General features: G+C 35.5%; 1 protein-coding gene across 1 annotated transcript; it reads right to left on the bottom strand.

The window, feature by feature from the left end:
* Window positions 1–8,018: 8,018 nt before the first annotated feature.
* Window positions 8,019–11,602, bottom strand: LOC112100393 (putative 12-oxophytodienoate reductase 11). The gene is made up of 5 exons (XM_024189848.1): window positions 11,386–11,602; window positions 10,763–10,903; window positions 10,492–10,622; window positions 9,515–9,691; window positions 8,019–8,743 (listed from the first exon to the last, which is right to left on the bottom strand). Exons 1-5 carry the CDS (start codon window positions 11,520–11,522, stop codon window positions 8,130–8,132), a joined length of 1,200 nt encoding a protein of 399 aa, XP_024045616.1. The 5' UTR covers window positions 11,523–11,602; the 3' UTR covers window positions 8,019–8,129.
* Window positions 11,603–12,338: the final 736 nt, after the last annotated feature.

Genomic DNA, 12,338 nt, shown 5'->3' with positions numbered 1-12,338 from the left:
TGGGTAATTGAGACTTTTTTTTGTAAATTTCAGACCTCGGATTAGCTGATTCTTTTCCGCCTTCACAAGCATATTGGAGAACGCCTCAGCACAGATGATAAAGAGATATGGAGATAGCGGACAGCCCTGCCTCAGACCTCTTTCCAGCTGAATTATTCCCTTTGGCACACCATTAATAATCACCGAGAGTGAGGTAGTAGAGACACACCTCATAATCAAATCCACCCAATTAGGTGAGAAACCCAGCCTTAACAATGTTTGATTCAAAAAAGACCATTCAACTCTATCATACGCCTTACTAATATCTAGCTTAAGAGCCACAAGATCATTCATCTTCCCTTTACAGTGTCTTATCTTATAGAGGCATTCATAACCAATAATAACATTGTCTGTAATGAGTCCTATTGGGTATGAATGCACTCTTCATTGGAGAAATGATTTGGGAGAGGATCGGTTTCATTCTATTTGCAATAGCCTTAGCTACGACTCTATAAATTACATTACACAGGCTTATAGGCCTGTAATCAGAGACTCTCTTAGGCTTAGCAATTTTAGGGATCAAGGTGATAAAAGTATGGTTAAGAGGAGACGGGTTACCTTGCTCATTAAGGATATGAAGACATGTTGTAACAACTCCATTGCGAATTAATTTCCAATGCTTCTGAAAAAATACAGCAGTTAAGCCATCTGGACCTGGGGCTTTTCTGGGGCACGTCTGTCCTAGAGCCTCCTCTATATCCTCTGGAGTGAAGGGCTTCTCCAGCTGGGCATTCATTTTTTATGTTACTTTTACCGGCATTCCTTGAAGAGCAGCTTGAATTTGGCTTGGAGTTGGGCTGGATGTAGTGAAGAGTTCTTGGAAGTAACCGCAGAATTCCTTTTCTATATCATCTCTCTCCCTTAGCCAGACGCCTTGAGAGTTTTCTACCCCCCACACCTTATTCTTTCTTTTACGGGCAGAAACTTTGGCGTGGAAAAACTTAGTGTTTTTGTCTCCTTTTCTTAGCCAGTCAGCCCCTGATCGTTGCTTCCAATAGATGTCCTCGTCAATAAGCGTGGAATTGATCTGGCTTTCAATCTTCCTAATCTCCTCTCCATCAGTCAGCTTAGAGCTTCTTTGCATAGCATTCTGAAGGCTCTGAAACAGCTTTTCTTATTTTCTTTGTCTTCCTTCAAATTCATTTTTACTCCAAAGCTTAAGCTGAGCTAAAGACTTTTTTGCTATCCGCTGAAATTGGTGAGCAGGATCCTCCCAAGCTCTAGCCCCATAGTTTCCCCACTCATCTTTTACTATGCTCTTACAGTCTTCGTAAGAACTCTACATATCCTCATAGTGATCACAGGAAACGATATGCTCACAGTCCTCGACTTCTTGCATCTCTATTTGAATTCTAAGAATATTGGGCAGTGATTCGAGACCCAATTAACAAGGTTTGTGGCTGTAGAGTCTTAAAATTTTTTGCCCCAATCCTTACTACACAAGAATCTGTCCAGCCATTTTTCTATGTAATTAGCATCAAATCTCTTATTAGACCATGTATACGGGTACCCCTTGCAGCCCACAACCTCTCTAAACTCGACAACCACATTTACATTCTTCTTGTTGCCCCCATTTTTCTCATTTATACCCATCACTTCATTGAAATCTCCAAAACAACACCAAGGGTGGGAAGAAAGATTAGCTAACCTTTTTAGAAGGGTCCATGTGATGTGCTTCTGGCTGAGCTCTGGGTGGCCATAAATCCCCGTACATCTCTAAACCAAGCCACTTTCACTACTCATTATTGCATTTATATGGTGGGGCCTGTATGAGGTGATATTGACATTAACATCTGCTCCCTAGAGCACAACTAGGCTTCTACCCAAACCATTTCTGTCCACGGCAAAACAATTTACAAAATTAAAACTTCTGTAAATTAAATTGACCTGCCTAGCCATCATCTTAGTTTCACAACAAAATAGTATTTGGGGCCGGTGCAGGTAGAGAACTTTTCTGATTGCTAAGTGCGTTCGAGGCTTCCCCAGACCTCGAAAGTTCCAGCTGAGGATCTTCATGGTTGTCGGCGGGGCTGATCATCAGTACCCGCCGATAGGTCTTCATCCATTGCTTCCAAGTTTTCCCTTGCATCTAGCACTTCTTCTGCTTGTTTCAGCTAGCGAGCTACTTTGTTGGGGCTAAAATGGTTGCAGTTGCCTAATGCTTTTGCTAGGCTTATGTGTTTTCCTTCTTGTGGTTGCTTTTCTGGACTGGACACTCGCTTCTTTTTGCTCTCTGGGCTAGGCCCATGGCCTTCACTTTTGTGTCTTTTACTTCCTATGAAAGTAATATTATTTGCTCTTTCTCCTTTGGTGTTTCTTGCCCGCAATTTCCATTTTCTTCCTTTGGATTTCACGGTGGCCTTGTTGGGCCCATTATCCAAAGGAAAATGATAATTGAACTAAAGGACGACAAAATGATGACAGAAACGGCAGTATGTTATTGCCGTTTAGTGACTTGTAATTTGCTTCTCCTTGGGCCCACGAAAAGGACAAGAGAGAAATGAGTCGTTTCTGTCTTCATTTTGTCTTCCCACAGTCTAAATAGCAGGCCTCTATCCAAATCCTCTTTATCTGATCTGGCACCCCCCGTGTCCTTCTTCATTTTATTTTCCATGTTCCCCACATTGTCTTTTTCTACAAGATTTTCATTTTCCCTCCAATCTTTCTTTTCTGTTTTTTTTTTGCGTTCATATCTAGATTGGCTATCATTACTAGCCACCCTGTCCTGCAACTTGTTGATGTCACCATCCTGCTTTAATGCACCACTTGCTGGTTTTCCTGCTCTGTTACACTCAACATTAGATGTTGCCCATCAGCTCTTGGTTCCTTGCTTTTACCCACTGGTTCATCACCATTATCTATCTCCGGACCCGATTTGATCAGGTAAGACCCATTTTGACTGTCCGAGTTGTTTTGAGACTGGTATGGCCTTAGGCTAGTTGTTGTTGAATCATTTGCTCTAGAATGGAATTATTCTCGATTGCCTTTCTCTTTACTTCGATTTTGTTTTACCCTTTCAGCCTGAGTGACTGCTCTCATCCTTCCCCCGTAAGGCAGATCCTCCTTTTGTTGTCCTTTGTACCTCAAGCACTCTCTGTACTGATGACCTACATGCCCGCAATAAAAGCAAAAGTCCGGTAGCTTTTCATACAGGATTGGCATTGGAATTTTTCCTTCATCTTGTTGTAAAAACACAATCTTTTTTAATGGCTGAGTAATGTCAAGGGAGATTCTTACTCGAGCAAACTGTCCTATGCAATCCCCAGCTTCCGCTGTCTCTATTTCCTTGACCTCACTAATCTTTTCACCTAGTTTTTGAATTGCCTCCTTGTTCATGCACATTATGGGTATATTATGGATCTATACCCAAAATGTTGTATGCGTAAAGGATTGATTTTTGATATCACCAATGTCGGATGGTTCGATCAAAACTATCAGTGCTCTATCAAAATGACATGGTCCTCCCATAAGCACTCTTTTTTTTTTTTATTCTGAACCAAACTTGAAGAGAAAAATATTCTTTTTTTTTTTATTCTGAACCAAACTTGAAGAGAAAAATATTATCCCCCATGCTTTCAATTTTTTCCTCCTTCACTGTTCTCCAAGCCGTTTGCATAACTGCTTTCAAGCCTTCCCCGTTTATGCTTCGTGAAAGCAACACCTTCCCTACTAGACAATTCGCAGCAACTTCTTCTCCCTTAATCCTCATTTGCCCTATGAATGCTACTATGTCTGCTTCTTCTTCTTTTAGAACGACAGCCTGACACTTGTGCAATAAATCCTCTGTATCCATACTTAGCTGTGAATCCAGCAATAACTTAGCTAACCTACCCTTTATTATCCACAAATAAAAGCTAAAAGGAGTTAATCACCCAAATTCCTTCGAGAAGTACTATGGAAAATTGTAAAAGAATACTCAACTAGTGAGCGAATGAAAAAGCCAAAATAGGCTTCAGCCTCCTTTCATTCTAGTACCTTTTAGGGTTGGCAATGGGACGGGATGGGACGAGATTTGTCAATCCCAGTCCTGTCCCGTATATTGAATTGGGACTAAAAAAAGTCTCATTCCCGTCCCTTTATTTTTTTTGGGACAAAAATTTATCCCAATCCTGTCCCATTAAATATCCCGTCCCATCCCATTATCTCGAATAGTCCCAAATGTAAATAAATAAATTTTAATTTTTTCTTTTAAGGATCGTCATAAATCAATATATAGCAAATAAAGAAACAAAAAATTCAAAGTTCCGAAGCTAATCCAAATCAATCTAAGTTCCAAAGTTCAAGCAAAAGTTAAAAATTAACATAATCTTCCAAAAGTTGACTTCAATTCCAGTTCCCACTTCATTAGACAAGAAAACTTCATACTCTAACCACACTTTTAAGACCGCACTTTCAAATTTCTGTATAAACCCACAGGAATTTAATAAAGAGAGGTTAGAGTAAGACTAATATTTTGATAATTACATAATAATTAATCATTAATGTTCAAAATTATTAATAAAATCAGTTACCTCTTCAATCTCTGCATCAACATTTTCTTCATCTGCAAATGTAGGATTTTCACTAGAAGTTGTATGCCCATTGTCTTAGAAAACAAAAAAAAAAAAATTAAAAACTAGAAAAGAAAATAAAAAAGTTTGAAGATTTAAAATATGCATAAATTACAATAAAATAAATTACCTCTTGTGTAAGCATTCAACCAACTTTGAGTGCACATCAATGCCTCCACTGTTTGTGAGTGTAGTCTATTACGATGTGGGCTAACTACTCCACCATCTGTGCTAAAAGCTGACTCGGAAGCAATTGTTGACACTGGGATTGCTAGTATATCCCTAGCAATAATAGATAACAAAGGATATTGTATTGCATTTATTTTCCACCAACCCAAAATATCAAAATTTTTGTCCTTGGTAATCAACACATATTCACCTAAATATGACTCAAGCTTAGTCTTACGGTTCTCAACCATATTGGCTTTCAAAAAATCATCATACCTACTTGAAAGTTGTTCCTCAACATGGGACATAACGACTGAGGACTCTCCTATACTAGAACTAAAAGCACCTGCGCTAGGACCGCTTATAGATAATTTGACCTTAAATTCATACTCCTTTATTAATTCCTTTAAAAGCATCTGAACTCTCTCAATATGAATATTTGATTCATCACCATATAACAATGGAAAGTAGAACTCAATCAATTTCATTTTATATCTAGGATCCAACACTATTGCCACGGTTAATACCCCATTAACATCTTTCCAATATTTTTCAAATTTGCCAATCATGTTAATTGCCATTTGTCTAACTTCATCATGCTCACATGTAAGCCAACTACCTAATGATAATCTAATCTCACAAATATGAATGAAAAACAAATTGGATGTGGGGTACTTAGTTCCAGAAAATACCTCAGTCACATTATAAAACGATTTCAAATTATTTGACAATATACGAGCTAACTCCCATTCACTTTCACTTGGCAAACACCTATATTGTGCCTCCAATTGATGCAATCTATAAAAGACATTTTTATACTCCAGGGCAACAGAAATCATGAGATAAGTAGAGTTCCATCTAGTGATGCAATCAAGAACTAACTCCTTACTACATGGAATATTCAACCTACGAGAAATCTCTTTAAATTTTTCCCTTCTTTGAGGGGTAACTGTCCAAAATGCAACACTAGCACGAATTTTAGCAACACCCTCACTAATAACACTTAACCCCTCTTTGACAATCAAGTTTAAAATGTGAGCAGTACATCACATATGAAACAACTTGCCACCCATAAGTAAATCATTTTTATCAAGTTTATCTAGTAGAAGTTGAATCATTCGATCATTAGTAGTGCAATTATCAACAGTTAATGCAAATAACTTACGCTCAAGATTAAGATCCATTAAACATCTGAATAGTACATCACAAAGTACTTGAGAAGTATGTCGAGCTTGCACATGAATAAACCTACATAGAAAAATTACAATTAATTACAAATATATTCAATAAATAAATATAATGCACTAAATATTTCAATGTTAATTAGAATTAAACATAGTACCTCAAAATTTGACTCTGTAAGGTCCAAGAATCATCAATAAAGTATTGTAATAGCCATGTACCCTTTTGTTTGGGAGCCACAAGTCCACATGTCGGTTGTGATTGCAACTTTACTACTGTTACTCTCTATTAAACTCACAACCTTAGCCTTTTCCATCTCATATAGCTCCATAATATCACTTTTTATAGTATTGCGAGATACGTTTTCCACATTGGGTTTAAAGAAGACAACACTTTTCTAAACCATTCATGCTCAACGCAACTTAATGGGTACTCATGCATAATGATCATACGTGCAATCAATCCCCTAGTGACATCAGGATCAAAAGAATAAGTCTCTACCTTCACATTTCCCTGATCATCCTCAACTGTTTTTAACTTCTTTGAATAAATGTGTTATCTCAATTTGATTACGTCGAGGGCATATTTTCATGTGATCGTTCAAGTGTCTTGTTCCATCTCTAGGACCTCCAACATAGTCTTTATTGCAGTGCTTACAAAAGGCTCTTATTTTTCCATTTTTTATCTTTCTTTCAAAATGTTTCCAGACCACTGATCTTAATCTTGATGTTAAATCATTGTCTTTGGCGTTTTCTTCAACAACATGCACATCATCATTATCTAAACTTTCATTGTCCACTACTGGAGGAGAAGCCATCCTTTAAAGCAAAAAGAAAACAACAATCCACAACTCAAATAAATGAATTAAATATAAATTAACCTTTTACAAACATCAAACCATATAAAACAAAAGTAATAATAATATAGGACCACAAGAACCTTTATTTTAAAACTCAATACTACTTAAACAAATATAATAATCATTATAATATAACAACTTCAACTAGATTGCCGTATATAATATAATAATATTTAACAAATATCAATTATATGAAAAGAGCACAAAACTGTGAACAATAAAAACAAAAAAAGCCAAATTATGAATGTTAACTTACTGTGTGGAGGCTGAAAAGCGAGAATTTTGTGGATGAATTGCTAGCAGAGGCGTAGTGGGCAAGTCGTGGGTGGCTGCTTGGGAACTTTTGTGGCGTAGTAAAAATTTTTGTGGTGAGGGCAAGGGGCGTTGGGCGGTCAACACTTAGGGTGCAGTGTTAATTTAGGAAATTGGTTGAGTTTTGAAGCGTAATTATTGCTATAAATTATTAATTTTATTTGTGACTTTTTCACTTTTTATTTTAAATTATAATATTAACGGGATATACAGGACAGGACGAGATTTTATAATTAGTCCTCCTCCCGTCCCATAAATAAAAGTGGGATTTATTTTTATCCTTATCCCATCCCATTTTAATTTGGTATGAAAAAATATGTCTCAATCCCATCCTAAACGGGACGGGATCCTGCGGGATCCCGTCCCAACGGGAAAAATTGCCATCCCTAGTACCTTTTCAGAGAAAAAGTACTATAGAAGAAAGAGTATATGTGTCATTGTTATCCTGTACATGTGTGGTGTTAATCGAATACAATTAGGTTTAGTTTTACTCTTTTATAGTTTTAGATTAAATATTTTATTTTAGATACGAACCTTGACCAATTCAAATCAATGCTACTAACTGATTTTTAATCCAAAATAATATATATATTTAGTTTTCATCAAATGGCTGAGAAATGGGTCAAGCCCGTATGCACACGTGTGAAGACCTGTTTTATGTTTTGTCAATTTGGAGTAGTGTAAGTATTTTGAAATTAACCGAAGGGAAAGCGAAGTATGCATTCAAACATGCTGGTGATGAATTGCTCCATGTTAATTCGTTTTCCAATTTATGAGACGAAAGGATGGTTTTGAGTTTGATACCACAATGCTTCGTATTTCTTTTATCCTTGTGATTTTTGAGAATTGCAGTCTCAATTGGAATGAGAGAGGAAGTGTATGTGAAACGTATAGGTATAGCCCTTGGCCTTACGCCAATACAATTTTATTGAGATAACCTATATTGGCTTTTACATAAACACAGTACATCTATAAACATTCAGAAAACAGGATTAAATCCGAGATAATGCTTTATCAGTCTAATCATTTTTCTTGGTAACCAAAGAAGAGGTGTTGAGAAATGGATAATCTGTGTAACCAACAACAGGATCGGATGTGTAGAATGTTTCTCTGTTGTATTTATTGAGGGGAGCATTGAGCTCAAATCTCCTGGGCAAATCTGGATTAGCCAAGAACAAGCGACCATAAACAACAAGATCTGCACGGCCTTCAGCAATAGCTTTGTTTCCATCTTCCCTGTCATAACCCCCAGCGACAAGAAAAGTGCCCTTGAAAGCCTTTCTCATGGGCAGCAAACTGTGAGGACATTCAGATTTTTCTTCACGTGTTTTCATCCTCGGCTCAACCATGTGACAATAGAGGATACCATATTTGTTCAAGGATTCTGCCATGTAAAGACCTAAAGCTTCTGGGTTAGAGTCTCCTGATTCCATATAGTTTGCAAACAGAGATAGTCTTATCCCAACCCTATCTGCCCCTATTTCATTGGAAACAGCTTCAACTATTTCTAAAGCAAAACGGCAACGGTTCTCTAAGGATCCTCCATACTGGTCTGTTCGATCATTCACTTGATCCTTCAAAAATTGGTCAATTAGGTAGCCATGTGCACCATGGAGCTCAACGCCATCGAAACCTATACAGCATAAGACAAAGTTAGAAACCAAAAACCTGTGCAGCACGAACACTTCATTTATCTAACTCTTCTCATATAACTAAAAGCTCTGAGGCTAGCATTGTGCGGACAGACAGAGTGAGGGTCAAGCATTCATTTTAAGAAGAAGAAAAAGTATTTAAGCATTTACTAGGTTGGCTCTCAAAGTTAATCCACGGCAGTTTGGCGATGTCTCAGAGATGCAGGCAGAAGGCTACAAAACTACTCAGAGTTGCAGGTACTCAATCCCTACTTTAACTAACAACAAAACAGTTGATAAGATCATTAAAAACAAAGCCTCAACCACCATTTTAAATGACAAAAGGAGTCACATGTAAGATTCTAGAAACCATTCCAAATAATCGACTATTGTAATGACTCCATTTACATTAATGACACATGTAGGTAAGGTGTTAAGTTTTCAAATTCTTTAATCAATATGATACATACAACTATGGGACGATAGACATAATTGTAAAGAAACTTAACTGCTTTCACATAAACCTTACGGTACAATAAAACAACATTATTTACAATCCACAAAAGCCTAGTAAAAATCTATTAATGCATTCATGTTTGGTTTTCCTTTCCTTCTGATAGCCATTCATGGAATGGAAGAATCTCACTATTCACTTATACATATTTTCCTTAATCTCAAGAAAAGTAGACCAGTGAAATATCACCCATCCTGTGGCGAGCTTAAAACATTTATTGCCCACAATTCAAGTTTTAATTTAAGAAAAAAAAATTTACCAGCCTCAATTGCGTTTCTTGCAGCAAGCCTGAAATCATTTACAATTTGAGGGATTTCATCTGTCCTTAGCCGCCTTGGAGGAGTGAATTGTGCAACATCAACACCATTAGCGCGGATTTGAGGTGTCAATGGCTTGTCTGTACAGGAGATTGGAGCTTGACCATTTGGCTGATAATCTGTACAGAACGACAATAGGAAAAACCAATGAAGGAGAGTGGGCAAAAAAGTCCGGGCTAGCCCGACCCTTGGACAAGGGCTCGAGAAAAAAAGATCGAGTTAGATTCAAACCCACTATTTTTAAAAAAAATAAATTTATAAATTAGAATAATATATTTAAAATTGAAAAAATAACATCAAAATAAAAAAGAAAAACTTAAATTCTTAATTTATAAATTAATGATGATTCAAAAAAGTTAAAATTATAATACTAAACTCTCTATTATACGTTAATTAATCAAGAGAGCTTGAATTAGAGAATTCAGTATTAAAAAAATTAAATTTCTAACCTTCTAGTTTATTTTATTTATTATTTTACTTGAAATATTTATTTTCTTTAATTAATTTATTATTATAACAACTTGTTAATTATTAGCTCATTTCAAATGGACAATAATTTAAAAAAATTTAAAATAAATAAAAGCTCGGCCTGAGCCCGGCCCTCATGCTTTTCTATAAAATCAGTCGGATGCATCAAAAGCAGTTTGTAAAAAAACTATTGAATACCGTTTCATTAACTGAAAATCAAATGCAAATGGATGGTGCATCTGTAGGATGATCAGTACTCAATTTGAGCATTCGATTAATCCGAGCTGCTTATTCTCCAACACTTGCCTCATGTTAGATTACTGCAAGTTACTGCAATTCAATAGCTTAAGCCCACGGTACCTTATCTTATTGTCAGAAACAAAAAATTATGTATGATCCTGATAATAAGTAACCAGTAACTGTCAATAGAAGAGAGGGATATAGAACACACCTTGATTTGAAACCCTGCCAACGTGCCGAATCTGACAAAAGAAGATCCCACCTTTGGCATGAACAGCATCTACAATCGGTTTCCATGCTTCAACTTGCTCCTTTGTCCAGATACTAGGTGTATTTGGATTCCTTAAAATAAAAGAAACAACAGAACACACAAAATTTTCAAGTAACTAAGTACAGGTAATGCCTTCAAAACTGTTAAAACAGTTTCCTATTTATTAATACCTCAAGAAGCTCTTAAAACAGTTTAACAGATGTAAAATTACCCTTGAGCAGTGTTGGAAACTCCAGTGGCTTCGGCTATGAGGAAACCCCCTTTGGTGGTTCTTTGAGAGTAATACAAAATGGCATGTGGCTGAGGAACATTGTTGTATGATCTCTGTCTAGTCAGTGGTGCCAAAACAACTCTGAAATAAACAAATCAAGCAAGTCACAATTCAATTAGCCTCATCACCAATAACTCAACTCAAAAGAAAAAAGCCATAAAATTGCAACACTACACTTAAACTGCCTGTGTGAAACTCTCAGTCAGATCATATAGACCAAACAAACAAATACAAAGAAGATACAGAAACTAAATAAGATCATACACTCATAATCAGTTATTGGTATTATAAGTTTATAACCGGGTGTGCTTCTGCTTAATTACCAAAGGAGGACAGTTAAAAGTGTTCCGTAAACACCAACAATTTTACTCGATAGCTAGTGAAAACATTAAGAATCTGAGTGCACATGATGTGAATGCTCGTCGCTCAAATGTACTTTGACAGATATCACTTTCGTCAATAAAGTTAACGCCATACAAAATCCATACAAAAAAAGAAAATGTAAATCCAAAAAAATAAAAAATAAAAAACTCAATGAAATAAAAGGTCGGCAAAAACTGTACCTATGAGAAAGATTGAAATTACCCGTCTTGTAAGGAGTGAGAAAAGGAATAACGGGAGTTTCAATGGCCATGTTATCGTTGTTCTCTTCTTGATTTTGCTTAGCCTCCTTTGCTCTGCTTCCCATGTTTAGTAGCATTACAAGCAAATAGAGAATCTTTAACGCTACTGAAAATAAACTGATTAAAGAAACGGAATGGTTCGATTGGGTATTTAAAGACCGAAATGGGTCGTCCGTTTTGGAATATAAAAAAATTCCACGAGGGTCGAATCAATCTCCTTTGCCATTGGAGATTGATTAAAATGCTTGTAATCGCTGTCACGTGACGTTTGCAAGTACGTAGCCGGCTGCTGTTGCCTGTCTTTAATCAACTAACCAATATGCTTTTATTTTTAATGATGAGATATTGAGGGCTGTTTGGTATTATTGTTGATAAATTCAAAAGTAATTTTTAAAAGTTAAAGTTAATTTTGGTATTTGATAATTTTTTAAAATTATTTTTAGTGAATTTATTTTAATCTTACAATAGATTTTAAAAAAATAGAGAATGAGTAGTTATTTAAAATTTGATTTTAGGAATTAATTTTGTATTTAATACAATTTTATATATATCTTTATATTTATTATAAAAATTTAAAATTATATTTTTAAATAGGAAATAAAATCATTAACTTTAGAAAGATATTATTATTGCCCAATATAATGAGATAACAAAAAAATTAATAATATAAAATATTTATTTTAGTTATCAATTATCATTTATACAAAATAAAAAATATGTTATATACAGATTTAAAAATATGTAAATAAATTCAATTTAACATTATGTCAAATTTAGTCGTTTATATTATTACAACAATTTAGCAATAAGATTTACTAAACATACACAATTATTTTTAAAACGCACAGTACTTTTAAAAATGAATTTTACGAAATATTTAACTAATTATTTCT

The sequence above is a fragment of the Citrus clementina genome, unplaced genomic scaffold, assembly GCF_000493195.1.
Source record: "Citrus clementina cultivar Clemenules unplaced genomic scaffold, Citrus_clementina_v1.0 scaffold_3, whole genome shotgun sequence".
Taxonomy (NCBI): Eukaryota; Viridiplantae; Streptophyta; class Magnoliopsida; order Sapindales; family Rutaceae; genus Citrus; species Citrus x clementina.
This window is presented reverse-complemented; position numbering and strand designations above follow the sequence as displayed.